At 35.2% G+C, this 19,454-nt stretch overlaps 1 protein-coding gene across 1 annotated transcript in view; it reads right to left on the bottom strand.

The window, feature by feature from the left end:
* The window catches only part of GPR158 (G protein-coupled receptor 158), a 434,246-nt gene that overhangs the window by 405,494 nt on the left and 9,298 nt on the right, over positions 1-19,454 (bottom strand). The window contains exon 2 of the mRNA XM_052000262.1: positions 800-905. Coding sequence (XP_051856222.1) covers positions 800-905 — 106 coding nt within the window. The remainder of the gene's footprint in view (positions 1-799; positions 906-19,454) is intronic.

Below are 19,454 nucleotides of genomic sequence, written 5' to 3'. Positions count from 1 at the left end.
TCAAAATTTTGGAGATCAGATTGAACTCTGCTCCCCCCATCTCCACCTCATTTCCAGAATTTCTTTCATGGTAGAATAGTTATTTAATACATTATCCATGACACTCTTATTCTCTAAGGAGACGTCCGATTACTAAGAATGAAATCATTATAAAGTTATTATTTGTAATTTGCAAAAAACAAAGCACATTCTCATCTTTAAAAGCACATTTTAAAGACTTACTTCAATTTTTTTTGTTAATACAAGCCCTATTTCTTCCTAGACCACTGAGAATCTAAATATTAGCAACACAAAATGAAAACTATTCTGTTCTCCAGATTCCCATTGGACACTTTCTCCTAGCTCACCAAAATATCCCATCATACTTTCTCTGCTGCATTGTGACAGATGGCAATGTGTCTAAATGAATACTAGTACTTTCTCAACAAGTAGAGTGTCATACAAAGCTGTGCACAACCTCTCTGACCCATCCTATAGGCTGGTTTCTCACTTTAGGTTTATTTTAAATTTCCAGTATTTGTTAAGGAACATACTTAGTCTTTTGACTCAACCTAAACTTCATAAGCAATTTTTGTTGCAGCCTTCTCTTGTTCCCTTGCGGGACTGTTCTCCTTCACAGACTGTAAGTTAGCATCAGCCTCATTGCATAATATTATTTCCATCAGCCCTGGGCAGAATAGAAAATGGAACCTGGAGATCTTTGGGATATGGTACTTAACTAACACATTGCATTCAAAGAAAAGCATTCAAAGTTCAAAGTTACTTCTTTCTGATAGAATTATTTCATGCAGGTTCTTACCTCCGAATTGTTCAGATGGCATTTGTGAGTTCCAGAAAACCAGCTATCACCTGAACACTGGTCAATGTCTACTTTCTGAAGATTTATGTCAACTTTTATGACACCTCTGAGGAAAAGACAAAGAGAGAACACAAGAATTAACATGGTCATTGAAGACTTCAAACTCTCCATTCTACCTTTTGAATCAGATATAGCAACATAAAGAAAGGTATAGACAAAGGAAAAAACATCCAATTTGCCAAATGAAAATAATAAGAAAGCCAAATCAAATTAAAGTTAACATGAGGACTTTGCAAACCTCAAACCACTATATAAATGCTAGCTGTTACAATTATTATTGATGTTGTTAATACCAATAATAAATTCCTAGTTGTAATATTTCTGATGTTTAGGACCAATAGCATAGTGAAGACATAGTGGCAACCAAGGGGATAGGCTAGATAAAAAGAAGCATGGCCATACCATTTTCTACTCTACCCCCCACCTCAGAATTACGACCATCTAGGAAAATAAATGTCAGATCACCTAGAACCACAGAATTTCAGACTTGGAAGAGACTATAATAATTTTGCAAATTAAAAAACATTTGCTCAAAAAATTAAATTAGGAAATAAGGATGAGAGGTGAAAGCAGAACCAGAACAAGGGTCTAAGTTCTAGTCCCAGCATTCTTTGCTTCACCTGAAAGCTTTCATCTCTCATCTTAGCTTTCACCTCTCATCCTTATTTCCTAATTTAATGAGGGAAAAAATCACAAAATCCTATTGAAATACATTTAAAATCACATATATACATACACACAAATAAAGTAATAAATGAACAGATAAATAAATGGACGTAGAGATAAATGAATGACTAATAATAATAGAGGCAACTGGATGACACAATGGATAGAGCACTAGCTGGAGCTGGAATCAGAAAACTTGAAATCAAATACAGTCTCAGATTCTTAGTAACTAAATGCCTCTGAGCAAGTCTGAAAATGATTGCAATAAATAACCGCATGGACATGTATACATACATTGTATTTAACTTATACTTTAATATATTTAACATGTACTGGTCAACCTGCCATCTGGGGGAAGGGGTGGAGGAAAGGAGGGGAAAAATTGAAACAAAAGGTTTTGCAATTGTCAGTGCTGAAAAATTACCCATGCATCTATCTTATAAATAAAAAGCTATAATAAAAACAAAGAAAAAGGTTGCAATGAGGATCAAATGAAATAATATTTGTAAAGCACTTATCATGGTACTCTGGCACACAGTAGGTGCTATATAAATGTTCCTTTATAATAATAATAATAATGATATGTCTATAGCACCTACTATGTACTATAGAATCATGCAGGGTAGAGGCATCCAGTTGCCTCTATTATTATTAGTCATTCATTTATCTCTACATCCATTTATTTATCTGTTCACTTATTACTTTATTTGTGTGTATGTATATATGTGATTTTAAATGTATTTCAATAGGATTTTGTGATTTTTTTCCTCATTAAATTAGGAAATAATGATGAGAGGTGAAAGCTAAGATGAGAGATGAAAGCTTTCAGGTGAAGCAAAGTCTCCATTCTATAGTTGAGAAAACTGAAGCCAACTGAGTTATATGACTTGCCCGGGACAGAGGCTCACCATGCTGTCCATACTCTAGACCAGGATTTTTTAAATTTTTTTCTACTCATGATCCCTTTTTACCTGAGAAACTTTCATGTATAGATATATAAAATAGATACGCAAGTCAAACATTTACAGAGATAATAAATCATAATTGTGACCCCCACATTCAGTTACAAGGGTCATGAGACTTTATGGTCTCAGATGTTTACTAGATTGTGATCCTGAGCAAGTCACTTAACTTTGTCTGCCTCGGTTTCCTCATCTATAAAATAAGCTGGAGAAAGAAATGGCAAACCTCTCCAGTATTCTTGCCAAGAAAATCTCAGATAAGGTGACAAAGAGTCAGACATAGTTGATCGACAATTAGACATTCTAAATTTCAGAATAGGGGCTGCCACTGCATTGAAATGTCACCTCACCAAGAGTTCTGTATGCCTCAGGGACAATCAAAAAGGAAAAAAAAACTTACTAATATTAAACTGTATAAGGAAAGCAGTTTGTAAGGGCTCTATAATTATGATTTATTTTCTACACTAATAATGAGGGACAAAGTTTTCCAAATAATATTCTACTATCTTCTACGTACAAGGCATTAAATGCAACTAAGTGCCCCAAACTGGGTTAAATTGGAAAATATTTAGCAAAATAAATACACATACATAAATAGGTAAATGAATGAATGAATTCTCTAACAAAATAAATATTAATAGATAAATGAATGAATGGACTGACTATTTAATGCATTTTTTCTAAGTCAATATGCTACCTGAAGGGATTCCTATATATGGTTTAGTGGCCCTGTTTCTATGTGAGTGTGACACCAGTGTTCTAAATCCCAGGGGAATGAGTTGTTAATCTAATAAACAGATGCCTGCTAAGGGTATTAGCAAGCTAATCTCTTATATACATAGTGCCTTAACCAAGTAACCGTAACTCTAGAGAACCTTTAAGGAGGGAATTTCCCATTCAAAAATGGGAAAATTTAGACACATTGGCTGGCTAGTAAAGATTTGCTACAGGAAGGTAGCTATCCTTTCAGTCACCTTAAAAATCACACCATGTGAATAATTGTCTCTACTTATATATTGGTCCTGTCCTAAACATACTTAATTGGGTTTGCTGAGAATTAAATCCCATAAAACTTAATATGGGTAAGGTATTAAATTACCTAAAGCAAAGGAACTAGAGTAAATCACACTGGTCATTTCTGTGCTATAATTCTATGACCTGTAAAATAAGTTTTGAAAAGGTAAAAAACATGAGCAGCCACACCTTGATACATCTGGTAAATTCTCATTATGTATTAACCTCATTTCTAACAATTTTCATCTTTAACATTGACCTTATGAAAACTAGAATAAATCAGCAGCTTTTTTTTTTTACTGTTTTCCTTTCCATAATAAATTACATTATAAGTGGAGCTTCACTAAAAACCATAGAATGGCTCTCCCTCCTCCATTTTGCTGACCCATATCCCACAGAGCAGTGGAATATGAAGAAACTCCATTTTTATAACTTCATAGCAAGATAACCTTGGGTATGGACACCTCTAGCTTCCTCATTCAGATAATTATGCTTTGATTACTCCTGGTACCTTTCCATAGAACTGGCCTCTACAAGGGATGGCCATCCAGGATGAAAGCTCATTCATATTTCTGACTTTGCTTTAGGGATTACTCAGAGAAAAGTCAGCAGCCAGTCCATTCGGAAGAGTCATTATGACTTATTTGGTCATCTTCTGTGGCTGAGAATTATATCCAGAATACATAAAGGTAATAAAAATATTCAAATAAATGGCTTTTTTTTTTTTGGTATTTCCTGCCTCAGCAATGATTCATGAACTCCAGTAGGAAGTATTCCTGAACTGTCTGATGAAGTTGACAGCTAACTGCATAAAAGCCTTAGCACAGTGTCTGGCACACAGTGGGCATGCAATAAATATTTGTTAATTGACTGTTTCAATCAGGAGGTACCAAGCAAATAAGAATCATCACAAGTATTATGTTTACCAAGATCCCTTCTGTGGCAAACAAATTGGTAAATTACATATAGAGAGTTGTTTGCCCAGCCTAAGAGACTTAACCCAAACAAAAGATTCAAATTTCCAATTCTGTTCATGAAGAATCTTTTTTTGTGTGTCTCATTTTGTTTTTTGCAGAAAATGAGGCAAGAGAAGGAGCTATGGTTTCCCAGCAGAGAAATCAAAATGCTGACTCATCTTCATTAGAGCTACACTCATCACACCTGGGAGGCTTTACAAAGCTTCTGGGAGAACAGGACTGACTTCCTATTGAGGAAGTGTGGGATTTGGCTTTTAATTGGTAGGAAAAGAGTTCCTTTCTTTTGTCTTTCTTCTCTTTTGCCCTGGGAGAGGTAAAGGCGATGCTCAGTGCTTCAATACAACCAAAGTGCAATATTGCTTTTTGAGTCCTCTCCAGGGCCATGCAGTAAGTAGTTAGAGCTTCTTATTTTGCCCCCTGAAAAGACCAGCTCCCACAAGGACACCTGACCCTTAGGAATAGAATTACTAGCTCTATATGAGCTGTTTCACTGAAGGTGGAGTAATGGTGATAGAAAAGGTGTCTTAGGGGAATGACCTAAGGATTGTGAAAAGAGATTTTTTTTAAAGTCATCATATTCCAGAAAAAATAATACCTGGGAAGAGCTGTAACTGAAGTTAAAAACCAAAGCATTTCTATGTAGGATGGCTCCAATAGAAGTCTTTCAATAGTTTCCAGGCAGTAGCTCCTTATGGTAGGAGGAAAATGAGTCATACAAGAAGTCCCCATTTTAGGGATAGATCCAGGTCTTCCCAGCGTTGGTGGTGGTTGGTATTTAGAAGGTATTTTCCCACATAAATAAGTTATAAAGAGTGACTCAGTTACCAACTTAGCCTTCAAAAAAGCAATTATCTTATAATATACTTGAACTATATTAAAATAATAGCCTGAATTCTGGGAGCAAGGAAGTCATGTAATATATTAGAAAGGTGAGAGATAATGCATTTCCCAAATCCAAAGTATAGAAATGGTCTAAGCAGAATATTGAAAAAAGTAAAACTTGTCTTTGATGCTCTCTTTCTTCCTTTTCTATGTTCTTCCACACTCCCAGGTACCCAGTATTGCGATATACTGTCCTCCCTCACCCAATTCTTGACCCAGACCTGAGTTCCAAACTCCCAAGAGAATTATTTCTCTTTAGTGATATGAATGATAAAGTCACCAAAGGCAACTGTAAAAGTAGTCCAAGTCATAGAAAGTTTGAAAATGTCATCTGTGGCTAGAAATGAGCAATATAGTTCAAGGAATTCCCTTTACGATTTTTAAATATTTCTCATTTAGATATTCTTTTCTGTCCTCCCATGTAAGAAAAATATGACTGTCCTGTTCTAACCAAAAAGACAAAATAAAATCTCCATTCGGGTTCCCTGCCAGAGAGGGAGGTGGAACAGAATAGTATTCACGCCCTTGTCAATACTCCCTACATTCTAGAAAGGACCCCACTCAGTATGATAAGTTTTTCCAAGCCTTTCAAGGGACTATTCTACAAACAAGGCCGTGATCAATTAAAAAACTGAAAAATCCAGGGGGAGAAAATGAAGATCCAGAATCAGGAAATGAGAAAGCATTTTACCATTTAAAATGCTAAAAGATTTAAAGCAGAGATGGAAAAAATGGGACCAAAGAATCCCACAGATAAGCAATGACTTTGGAATAAGCAGAGCCATGTTCTAATTCTGCCTCTGTCATTTGTGGCATATATGATCTTAGAAAATATCATTTAACTTCTATGAAGACTGAGTTCCTCATACATAAAAGGAGGCACTAAACTATTCTAAGGTCTCTTTCAGCTCTAGATTGTTGAAATAACCAAAACTGACTATTGGATTCATACTATCATGAAGACATGGATGTTAATACTTCCTCTTACACTAACCAACTACCTCATTCTGGGCCAATAACTTGACCCATCATTGTTCTTCAAATTTCACAAAGACTCCAAATTGAAGAAGTTGCTAACCTGCATTAATGGATGGAATTCCCTAGATTGATCCACCATAGATCTATCTACTATCACTATTCCTATTATTAACATATGATGTTACATAATAATATCTAGTATTTATAATGTTTTACAAATATTAAAAATACTTTACAAATCTTCATCTCCCTCTGGGTATGGTGCTATTATTATTCTCATTCTACAGATAGAGGTTGTGACTTGCCTAGTTCTAGCTAGTAATAGCTAATCTTAATAATAATGATGATAAAATAACTAATAAGCATCTAAATCAAGATTTGAAGTCATTTTTTTTTAAAACAATCAAGATAAAGTGACTTATCCAGAGTCATACAGCTAGTATCTGAGCTTGGTTTTGGATTCAGGTCTTCCTGACCTCAGAACTAGAGCTCTACCCATTGCACCACCTAGCTGCCCCTAAATCAGCCCTTCTTAATATCACATCCAAAATTCTATTCACTACATCACTTAGCAACCTAAGAATACAAATTATTTTTATCAACACAGACTGTCAATTACTAAAAGTTTCATAGCTATCAAAGTAGTTGCATGACTACAAGTTTTAATAATAGCTAATATTTATGTAGCACTTTAAGATTTACAAAGTAATAAACTCACATGTATGTATATGCATATATACTTTAATATATATGTAGATACATGAGTGTATTTCTATATGTGTGTGTGTATGTATAATCTTACACCATCTCTGGAAGTAGGTGCTATTATTTTGTGGATTCAGGAAAGTGAGGTAGGTAGAGATTAAGTAACAGTTCCAGATCACCCAACTAGGAAGTATGTAAGATGAATTAAGAATTAAATTCATTTTTCTGACTCTGAGTCCAGCATTCTATCCCACTAGACCCCTCCCCCCCAGAATCTTGAATTAGAAGAATTTTCAGGCATTATGGCAAAATGAAATGAAAAACTTGAAGAAACATGAGAGAATAGGAATCTGGTGTAATTTTTTTCTTCTGGGGGAGGGACTTGTATTTAATCTCTTTCTCCTTTTCACATGCCCTTCTCTTCCTATGCTTCTGAATCCTCTGGGGAAAAAAATAAGTTGCCCTTCATTAGATTTCAAGTAGAAGCTGGATGGCTATTTATTGGATGTTGCCAAGGGAATTCCTGTTCCATTACAGGCTGGTCTAGATTGCCTCTTGGGTCCTCTCCAAATCTGAGTTCCTGTGATTTCATTCACAGCGGCTACCATGGCAATGCATACATGTTGGGGGTTCTTTTTCTATATGGAATAATCTTACCTGTCTTTACCTAAAGCTGTAGTTTGAATTTTAAGAAATTATACATTTTTAAACCAATGAGTCATTAATAAATCTAATATCTCTTCTAGCATTCAGTCAGTGACCCCATGATTATAATATATCCCCTGATTAATGGGACCACTTTGATAGTTCATGTCCCCTATGTTTCTCAATTTTGCTCTGGCTTAGAAGGAATATTTTGCTATTAATCTACTAATATGAGACTGTTCTTTTTGCCTATTTTGGTTTTGTTGTTGTTGTTACTGTTGTTATTTTTGTTGGGGGTGAGGGGTGAGGGGATCCATGCTTCAGATGCAGCATACAAAGACTCTGGAAAGAAAAGAAAAAAAAACAGACCTCTGTTCTTAAATGCAAGGGGGCAACAATTCATTGGGCCATCTCCTCATAGGTTATGTGTTTTAACAACTGAGATATGTGAGGAAACATGTCCATAGCCAACAGATTGGAAGAAATCCACAAAATTTTATTTTGTAATTCTTATTTTTTTTGTGTGTCAACTCCTGCTCCATGTGGTAGAAGTAGGGGAGAAGGAAAAGTGTATGATCTGATGAGCACTACTCAATGTTTGTATCCATTGCACCGTGTGCATGGGGAAACAGTAGCTTACTTTCTTTACTTGAGTTGTAGCTTGCCAGTCACAGAGCTAATCTGTGCTAGAGGCAGGCAGGACTGCCTCTAATTGTTCCTGGTTCCTAATTTCCCTGACTCTAAACTCCAAACCTAGCACTCTACAAGTTTACCAGGGCATTGAGTAGGGCCTGCCAGCCAAAAGTGCTCCTGGAATTTAATCAATACCAATCATGGGAAACAATTACTAAACCATGACGACTTCAGTATCCCCCATCTCCTTACCTGATTGTAAACCCAATAAAAGCAAAGTCCTCCTTTAAATTTTCTCAGGAGCCTAGAACCATACAAGATAAGCATTTGATTCTATTCAAAAACCTTTTTTGTGAATAGAAATAATTAAAGACTGGGGCCCTTAAGCCTGGTTATAGCTAAAAAGTTTCTTAACCTTTTTCTTGTCTCTGACTTCTCAAAATAATGCTTTTAAGTTCATAAAAGAAAATTCACATGATTGCAAAATAAAATAATTCTATCGAATTGAAGATGTAATTTTTCCATCCAAGTTCAAAGATCCCCTGAAATCTTTCCAAAGACTCCTTGTATAGGGAAGGGTCCATGAATCCCAGGTTAAGAACCACCACCCATTCCCAAACACTGTTCTTATCCACCCATTTCCACCAGAGGAAGTCTTCCTATACTTAGGATAGACACTCCCACCTAACTCACCATAGAGTTTGAGATCCCCTGGGTTATCCTCAACCTAGTTTAGCCTATCTGCCAAAATGGTCTGCCAGGGTGACTGCTGTACATGCTACAGTTTCTTGGAGCCATGGATTAGAGTTAAGTGGATCAAGTGGACATCAAGGGTGGAAAGCAGCCTTGTAAATGGCTTGGCAGCTCTCATTCCATTTTCCCTGAACACATCCCACACCCCCAATACTGTAAATTGATTAAGCATTTACCCTACCAGGAGGATGAAAAATGACATATCTAAAGGAAAAAAGAAAGAGAAAGTAAAAGCCATATTAGTGAAGGATTTATACTCCCAATTTATTTATTATTTATTTGTCTTGTGTTTTTTGTTTTTGTTTGTTTATTTTGTTTTATTTTGTTTTTGCTGAGGCAATTGGGAGTAAATGACTTGCCCAGGGTCACCCAAGTGGGAAGTGTTAAGTGTCAGAGGCCAGATATGAATTCAGGCCCTCCTGACTTCAGGACTAGTGCTCTATCCACTGTGCCATTTAGCTGCCCCTGTTCCCCCCTATTTATAAAGCAGAATTGTTTCCAAAAAAAGAACCAGATAAACTCCTTTTCTACTCTCTTACTCAACCAACCTTTTCTACCTACAAACCTTGAACTTTGGCAAACAGAAGTCATTTAGATGAAAATTAAACTCATTGCCTCTAGATATGACTGTTGGGTAGATGTTTATGTGATCCTGTCTTGGAAGGGAAATTTTTTGCTGCCTATATACTCACTGTGGATCCCTCTAAGCAGACCCACTCAATCTCTCTTCTGTCATCTTCTGCAACTCAGACACTCTAAAACAGAAAGCCCAAAGCTTCTTTTCACCCTTTCTCTAATTTCTTGAGGAATATTCATCACTGTTGGAGATTTGGAGCAAAAGTTATTTAGCATTCTCCTTTTGAAGTTCTATTTGAAGACATGACATTTGATAAAACTAAGGCAAACAGAATAGGCTCTGATCCTATGAATTCAAAGTGGAATTCCCCATTACTATCTTGGTATTCAGGTAACTGTTATTGTTAATAATGATGATGACAAAGAATAATGCCATATTATATGCCCAGCTCCATATAAATATATATGTAAGCTGGACTTGGAAAGAGGAAGACCTGGGTTTATATGATGCCTCATGACTTATTAGTGTAAGACCATGAACAAATTACAATCTGTCTGAGCTTCAGAAAACTCTTGTAAGACTTATCTACTAAATTATAAATGTGCCAAGGTTACACTAGAAAATCATAGGTAAAATGACACATAAAACAGTTCCTGTGTTTATTAAATGCTTCATTAATTGAATTAAAGTAATATCACTAATAGTAACTGTAACTTGAATCTCAAAGCCCATTGGTAATAGAACTTCCTCCTAATTAGTGGAGATCAGTTCCCTAAAACTATGTAAGGGATAAAATAGAATTAGTGAGAGTTGTGGTACCTTACTCCCAAAGGAAGGATTCTTTCATCCTGCATAATCTGGAATATAGTCTCCTATATATGTTTTCTCTGATTTCTGTTTGCGATGAACTTAGATAGCATAGGATTTCTTTCCTACTTCATCCACTAATGATACAGCAATCAGAAATAAACCTAAAAACCTCATTCCCTAGACTAATAATGGTACCTGGAAACCAGGAACAAAAGTTCAAATGTCAACAGCCTAATAGAAATTGGTTTGTCAACATGGTGTCCAGTTGATCTTCACCCAAGTTTTCAGTAGAGCTTAGCTGAATCCAAACTGTAACCTGAGTGATGTTAACAATGATATTAATGGTAATTAGAGACTATCTGGCAACCAAATATGTTTTTTCCCATTGGAAATTAGTTCTTATTAAGATTGGAAATATTTTGGAGTTTTTTCCTTATTTTTTAATGGTGACATGCAATGCTTTTTTTAAAGTGCATGGAGTCACATTCAATTGTAATACATTTCTACAAACAATAAGTTCTTCTGAATTAGGTATGATATAGCCCTGCTACAGAATGTGATCATAAGGGAATTTTATCTCATAAGAAAAGTACAGTTTAAGGGGGAGGTCATTGTGAAAGTTATCTTCTCTTCTATCTATCTTTGTTGGCACTCAGTCTTCTTCAAGGGACACTGCCAGGAATCGATTTAAGTTTGTTTTCCCAACCTAGTGTTTAGTTTGCTGGTTTTAAACATGGCAATATATCACTATAGAGAAATGAATTGTAAGCCCTGTTCTTCCCACTCCCTAATCAAAAAGATCTTGAAAAATTTGGTAACTGCATCATGTTCTCAAACACAAAGAAACTCTTTTCCCCCAGGTCACCTTTCAACAGTCTGGTCCAAAGATACTTGCCAACACTTCACACACTGACAAACATTTTATGTCTGGCTTCATGTTCTTAGAAGGCTTTTTAGAAATCCAGTCCAGTCTTCTTTAGGAAGACCTACATAATCTCTATGACAATCTGAAGTGTGAAACAAGGAGATCCAGGTGCAATCTAATAAGGACTGAAGTCAGAGGATTTGTACTCAAATTCTCTACAACCTGTGTGACCTTGGGCACAAAGACCTTTATGTCTCTGAGTTTCGATGTACCAATCTGTAAAATGAAACAATTGAACTAGACTTCTAAGATCCTGTTTAGCACTTAAGCCTACAATCTGAACTCATTATTTGACAAAAATTGCTAAGAAAATTGGAAAATAGTATGGCAGAAACTAGGCATTGACCAACACCTAACATCCTATATAAAGAAAAGATCAAAATGGATTCATGATTAAATATTAAGAGTGATACTATAAGCAAATTAGCAGAACAAAGGATAGTCTGTATCTCAAATTTGTGGAGAAGGAAGGAATATATGGACAAAGAAGAACTAGAGAATATTATGAAATGCAAAATGGATAATTTTGGTTATATCAAATTAAAAATATTTTGTATAAATAAAATTAATGTACTCAAGATTAGAAGGGAAGCAGTAAACTGGGGGGGGAGGATTAATATCCAACAGCTCTGATAAAGGTCTAATTTCTAAAATAAATAGAGAATTGACTCAAATTTATAAGACCACAAGCCATTCTCCAATTGATAAATAGTCATAGGATATAAACAGACAATTTTCAGATAAAGAAGTTAAAGTCATTAGTAGTTATATGAAAAAATACTCTAAATAACCATTAATCAGAGAAATAAAAATTAAGACAACTCTAATGTACCACTACACACTTCTCAGATTGGCTAAGATGACAGGAAATGATAATGATAAATGTTGGAAGGGGTGTGGGAAAATTGAAACACTAATACATTGTTGGTGGAGTTGTGAACTGATCCAATCATTTTGGAGAGCAATTTGAAACTATGCCCAAAGAGCTATCAAACTGTGCATACCCTTTGATCCAGCCATGTCTCTACTGGACCTATATTCCAAAAAGGTCATAAAAAAGGGAAAATGACCCACATGTGCAAAAATGTTTGTAGCAGCCCTTTTTGTAGTGCTAAGGAACTGGAAACTGATGCCCATCAGGTGGAGAATGACTGAATAAGTTATGATATATGAATGCTATGAAATATTATTGTTCTATAAGAAATGATCAGCAGGACGATTTCAGAAAGGTCTGGAGAGACTTACATGATATGATGCTGAGAGAAGTGAGTAGAACCAAGAGAACATTGTACACAGCAACAACAAAACTATGTGATGATCAACTTTGATGGACTGGGCTCTTTATAGCAATGAAGTAATTCAGGCCAATTCCAATAGATTTGTGAGGGAGAGTAACCAGAGAGAGGACTGTGGAAACTGAAGGTGGATCATAACATGGTATTTTCACGGTTTTTTGCTGTTGTTTGCTTTTTTCTTTTTCACATTTTTTCCTTTTTGATCTGATTTTTCTTGTGCAGCATGATAAATGTGAAAATGTTTAAAAGAATTTGCACATTTAATCTATATTGGATTACTTCCTGTCCAAGGGAGGGGGTGGGAGGGAGGAAGGAAGGAGAAAAATTTGAGACGACTTTTTGCAAGGGTGAATGTTGAAAATTATCTTTGCATGGATTTTGGAGAAATAAAAAACTTTTGTTTTAAAAAAAAAAGCCTACATATTTTGAAAAACTAAGAGTTACCACGGATAATTTTAAAAAGCTGTATTTAAAAAAAAAAGCTTATTTTAAGCACAGTAAAACCTCAATGTTCAGGAATGCTTAGGAAATATAGTTTAGGAGAAAATTATTCAAGGTAAAATTTTCATTTGTGTGACTGAGTCCAGAAACAGTGATCTGAAATGAGAGGTATATAGAGCATTGAAAAGGGCCCTGGATTTGGAGTCAAGTCACCTGCCTTTGAAAATTCTTCTATTAGATGAATTTGGATTGGTCACTTTCCCTCTATGAGGTTCAAATTCCTTTTTATTAAATTTTATTATTTTATGTTCAAAACATATGCACAGATAATTTTTCAACATTGACCCTTGCATAGTCTTGTGTTTCAGATTTTCCCTTCCTTCCCCCACCCCCTTCCTTAGATGTCAAGCAATCCAATATATGTTATACATGTTAAAATATATGTTAACTCCAATATGTATAAACATATTTATATAATTCTCTTGTTACACAAGAAAAAATCAGATCAAAAAGGAAAGAAAATAAATAAGAAAACAAAATACAAGTGAACAACATCAACAAGAGTGAAAATGCTATGCTGTGATCTACATTTAGTTCCCACAGTACTCTCCTGGGTATAGATGGCTCTCTTCATCACAAGATCATTGGAACTGGCATCAATCATCTCATTGTTGTAAAGAGTCGTGTTCATCACAATTGATCATCGTATAATATTGATGTTAACATGTACAATGATTTCCTAGTTCTGCTCACTTCACTTAGCATTAGATCATGTAAGTCTCTCTAAGCCTTTCTGAAGTCATTCTGATAATCATTTCTTATAGAACAATAATATTTCATAACATTCATATACCATAACTTATTCAGCCATTCCCCAATTGATGGACATCCACTCAGTTTCCAATTTCTTGAGGCTCATTTTCCTTATCTATATGATATGGGTGATCAACTGGATAATAATGATCTGTAAATTCCCTTCAATATTTTAGATCTCTGTTCCTAAAAATGGTTTTCAAATCAGAATTAGATAAAACAGATTTAACAACTTTGTTGAGTGTCTAGTAAATGGTAGTCAGGACAAATCTGTCACAGTACAAGAAGACAGAGACAGATTTGACCCAAGGATTAGAGTTTGCTGACCCCTGTTAGAAGCACAGCTAGTTTGTATGCTCTATTATCCCAATATTTCAGAAAAGCTGAGACTCAAAACTGGACACGTTCTACCTCCACCCTCTACCTTCAAATATTTTTCTGATTTAATTCTAAAAGCCTTCAATAGGTAATTAGTCTATAAATTATGGTAGAAAAAACACAGGATTAAGAAAAATGAAATTTGAGTTCAAGTCCTAGCTCCAATGGTGACTAATTGCAGTATCTTCTTTGAACTCTGTCTTCGCAATAATAAAAAAATAATATTTTAATATATAACTTCAATAATAACTTTAACTCTGTTTGCCTTGGTTTCTTCATGTGTAAAATTAACTGTCTCTTGGATCAGCTCCTCAATAGGGTCCTTCCTATTGATTGCCCTTCACCAACTAAAATCTGATTTCTTACTATTTATGTTCTAAATAGTACATTAAATCCACTTTATTGGACCACACCCAAAGAGAAAGAGAGATAAAGAGATAGAAACAAAGAGAAAGAGACAGGGAAAATAGAAATTAAAGCATATATTAATCTCTATCTTATGAGTCAGAGGAATCTTTATACATCATTGCCCATGTAACAAGAAACAAGGACTCTGTTCTAAGAAATAAAGGTCTATAGTTAATAACTGAATTCTGCTTTTATGGTGAGTGAATTTTTTTAATATTATTTCCTGAAACCTAGAATTCCAATTCTCAGTTGCTAGTGTACTGATATAGAATTATATGCCTCCCTTCATATATATCTTTTTTCCCTCCTAAGCCTACAACGAAAAGCTCCTGCTATTATGTTTCAAGTATATATTTTTTCTATTCTCTTCTGTTCTTGCCTGTACCTTCAGTTTGTTGTTCATCCAGTTCCTACCCTTGAGGGACTCAACACAATGAGAGACCATGTAGCATGAAATTATGGATAAGAACAGCCACCAGTCTGCCTACAAAGAGTCAGGATATGTAGAGTTTCATCTCAAGTGAACTGATGACATAAATGCAGAGAATGGAGGATCCTGCTCCTTTTATTCTTTTCACCTGTTTTCTATGGCTTAGGAGTATTTTGACTTTACACTTTCAATCTTGTATAACAAAAATGCACCAAACCAAGTTAAGTGCAGGAATCTTTTTTTCAAGCATCTTCCTCCTCCTCAAGTTTTCTCATTTCTTTGTTTGTTTGTTTTTTATGAATGACAGATGTGAAATAGTTAGAAAAAGATTAAAGCTTATGCTTTTACTTTAGCTGACTTGGCACAGATAGGAAAATGGCAACCTCATGCACCAGAGCAGAGAGAGGAAACAAACAGAATGGCAGTCATTGAAAGGAGAAAGAAGAAAATGGCAGCTAAAATGAGATGATTTAAAAAAAATTATCTGAGACAGAATATTATTTTAAAATCAACCTAAATGATACATAGCAATACTGGTGCCAGTGTTCATGGAGGGATTTTTTTAACAATATCTCCAAAATAGAAGCAGCCTTAAACATTCCCTGAGCTCCTACTATATGTTAGCCATTGGACTAGATACCCAGGATACTAGAAATATTTCTTGCCCTTTTGGGGCTTATAAATAAACAACCACTTTCCAGGAGGTCACTCAGTGTTACAATCATCCATATGAGAAAACTGAGGCAAGCCCAGGAAGAGCTCAGAGAAAGAAAAAGTCTACAGATCAATAACTTTTTAACCTGAACCCTAAGTTTCTTCTGGGTGGATTATCTTCCAGTAATAGGATAGTTTTGCTGTCAGACCTCAAGTAAATCTATGGTCCAGAAATCTTCCTTCTCTAGAGATAAAAAAACAGCAAAAGGCCAGTCCAAAGGCTTTCTCTATCCATTCATCCACATGTAAGCTTGCATCCTCCAAATGGAAGGTCCAGCTATAGAACCTATGAAAGCTCCAGATTATCTTAAGTTTTCAAACACCAGAAACTTCAGTAGGGGAAAGTGTCAAGCCATAGTGCTAATCTTAAAAGAACATTTTCACGTTTCTTCTTTGGGCTCAAGCTTGTTAGTTATAATTACTCAGCATTCGGTTTTGTTGTTATTTTATTTGCATTGTTGTAATCATTGTATATATCATTTTCCTGGTTCTCCTTGCTTTACTTTTCATGAGTTCATATGAGTCTTCCCTGCTTCTCTGTATTCTTCATATTTTCAAAATGAAATCCTCTTTTTTTAAATCAGCATTGAACCAAAGATAAGGGTACCCTCTGTTCTTTTCCCCCTACCTAATGAAGCCTCCCCAAACCCTTGACCCATAAAAATAGTCCTTTACTTACTTGGAGTATATTTCATACTTATTTATATGTCTACAAAGTGTTTACTCTGAAAATATGTAAGATACTTTAGAGAAGGAACTGTATTTGTAGATCTACTGCTTAAAGGCTTAATAAATACTAAAAAATCCTTCATAAAGACAAAATCTTAAGTATACTAATTTAACTACACACAGAGCATAACAGTGATCAGTGACTTTATTTGAATCAGAATCTGAAAATAATTTATGTAGATATCCTTTTCTGAGCAGAAATGCCACAAAATATGTTAACCAATGCTAAATAAGTCCTTCAAAATTGTTTTATTCTTGCCCTTTTCAGCTTATATCCAGATCTCCCTTTTTGTTTTTAAGGTCAGCATGAGTTTCTTATGTGTTTTTTTAACCTAGCTTTTCCCCTCAAAAAAGCTTGCAAACCTTACTGTGAAATCCCACACCCCAATCCATTTTACTGTATATACACAATGAAGAGTAAAGTATTATGGCTTAGCTTTCCATTATCCTAATGACCACATATTCCCTCCCCCAGAAAACTACTGTATCCTTAGTGTGACTCTAGCTTTTCATTTCCAGGATACAGTTATGTCTTATGAATCTCTTGAAGCAAGTAGGATTTTGCTGATTCTTTTCACTCTGTTGTACAGACAGCAGTTGTTGGTGTTTCATTAGTAGAGTGATTCCCTTTGATCATATCCCTATGATATGAGCAGTCCTTTCCCTTTGACTGCATGCCCTCAGATTTATTCCAGTTGGTGTTTCTTCAGATAACCCACTGGGATTATCGAATGTATTGTATTAGTCCCTCTGACTAAATGGCCCAATTCTGCTGGGCTATTCTCTTTAGTTTTCTGCAGTCTGTCACTTCCCATCATTGTCATAGGTCTGCTCTCCATCCTAGTCACTGCTTCTAGTCTCCCCTAACCATTGCTCCTTTTTCTATTTATTTTTCTTTTTTTTCTCCTGCTATACTTCTTGTCTGTTCTTCCTCTTTGAATTGTTTACTTTGTCAGGATCAAGTTGTAAATGAACCACAAATAAAAATACTCCTTTTCTGGTAGTCAGTGAACTGGATGAACACAAATCAAAGAATCTCATAGTTGGAAGGATTGCCAAAATCCATCTAGTTCAAACCAGAGATGAAAAAGTAATCAATTCAACCTATAATCTCATCTATCAGCAAGCAATCTTCTAGCCTTTGCTTTAAAACTTCTGGAAGAGACAATCTCCCAAATCAATCGTGTTTAATTTTTCATAGGCTATAATACATAATTATCAGGAATTTCCCTCATACCAAGCCTAAACTGTCTTCTCTGTAGCTTCCATTTTTTTTTTTTTTGCTACGAGTTCTGCTCTGAGGTACCATACAGAAGAAAATTTATTCTCCTTTCACGTGACAAACCATGTATCTGAAGACAGCTATTATTTCCCTACTATTATTAAAGATGGGTTTGATCTCCAAGATAAATGTATCTTTATTCAAACATTATTTCAAGACCTTCCTTCATTTTGTCACCCTCGTGTTCAATAAAGTTATCAATGTTCTTCTAAAAATATGGTAAGTGGAATTGTAAATAGACCTCAAAAAAAAAAAAGTTCAGACTAGATGTCAGTTTTGAGAGTCATATTGAAGAAGTGTTTGATCTCTCCTGCCTATACTCCAATAGCTGGCAATAAATATACTCTAAATGAAGGTCTGCATGGTAAACTTTACCACCAAACCACTGAAAGCTGAAAACAAACCCAGATCACGTTTTACATACATTCCAGCAAGTTTTTTTTTTTTTAAGTATATATTGAGGGGCAGCAAGGTGGTGCAATGGAAAGAGACCAGCCCTGAAGTCAGAAAGACCTGAGTTCAAATCTGACCTCAGACATTTAATAATTCCTAGCTGTGTGATGCTAGATAAATCATTTGATCCCAGTTGCCTCAGCAAAAAAAAAATCCTTGTTTCTGACATTTATCAGTCTTGTTCTTCATCTGACATTAAAATCTTGTGAGAGATTCTGATATCCAGAATATTGGTAGCTGAGGTCATCAATAGCCTTTCTAAATTCGTTATTGGTCTTTTGGACAACTTGACCTTGATACATTTGCTATCCTCAGAAAACTTCATCTCAGATGGGTGGCTAGCTGGCTGGAAGACCTATCCTTATCAGTTCCTTCCCAGTTAGCTAATACTAACCTCAAAGAAGCTACAATGTGTTGTCTTAGAGTAAGAGGTTAAAGAGAGAGAGGAAGTGGCAATATGTGCAGTTAAGTCTTTTTGCAAAAGTTACAAAGGGAGGAAATGGTCAAATTTTTAACAAATTAATAATTTACAAGAGGTGGTGATGAACTTCTCATCATTATGATATATACTATTTAACAATTATTTCTTGCACTGAGGAAAACAATCTCCATGAATATTGGACTAAAGGTTTTTGGTGTGTAAAAAGCAATAAATGAATCTAATCTCATGCAGAATCTCGGTCTATAATTTAGTGTTCCTTCTGCTAGTAGGAATTTATACATTAGTGGCCCCTTGAATCATAATATGAATCACAGCAATTACATAAAACATTAGCTAATCAAATGATCACTCAGAACCAGGACAGAATATAATGAAGTTGTCATTTCCCTAGTCCTGGACATTATCTCTCAGTGAAGTCTGATATAACATTAGCTTTCTTGGAAGCCATTAAAATCCTGTTGATGAACATACAATTCAATAAATCCTCAGTCTGTCTCCACTAGATCCATCTCCTCAATCTCTACTTATGAAACTGATTTATTAAAATCCAAGTATAAGTCTTTATTGTGCATTGGGAAAAGGGAGAGCACATGATTTCCTGGATGTATAGAACTTCCAGAGAAGAACTGCTACCAATGTATATCAGCAACTGCTTTGTAATGTATCATTTTGGAGGATTGCCT

The sequence above is a fragment of the Antechinus flavipes genome, chromosome 5, assembly GCF_016432865.1.
Source record: "Antechinus flavipes isolate AdamAnt ecotype Samford, QLD, Australia chromosome 5, AdamAnt_v2, whole genome shotgun sequence".
Lineage (NCBI taxonomy): Eukaryota > Metazoa > Chordata > Mammalia > Dasyuromorphia > Dasyuridae > Antechinus > Antechinus flavipes.
This window is presented reverse-complemented; position numbering and strand designations above follow the sequence as displayed.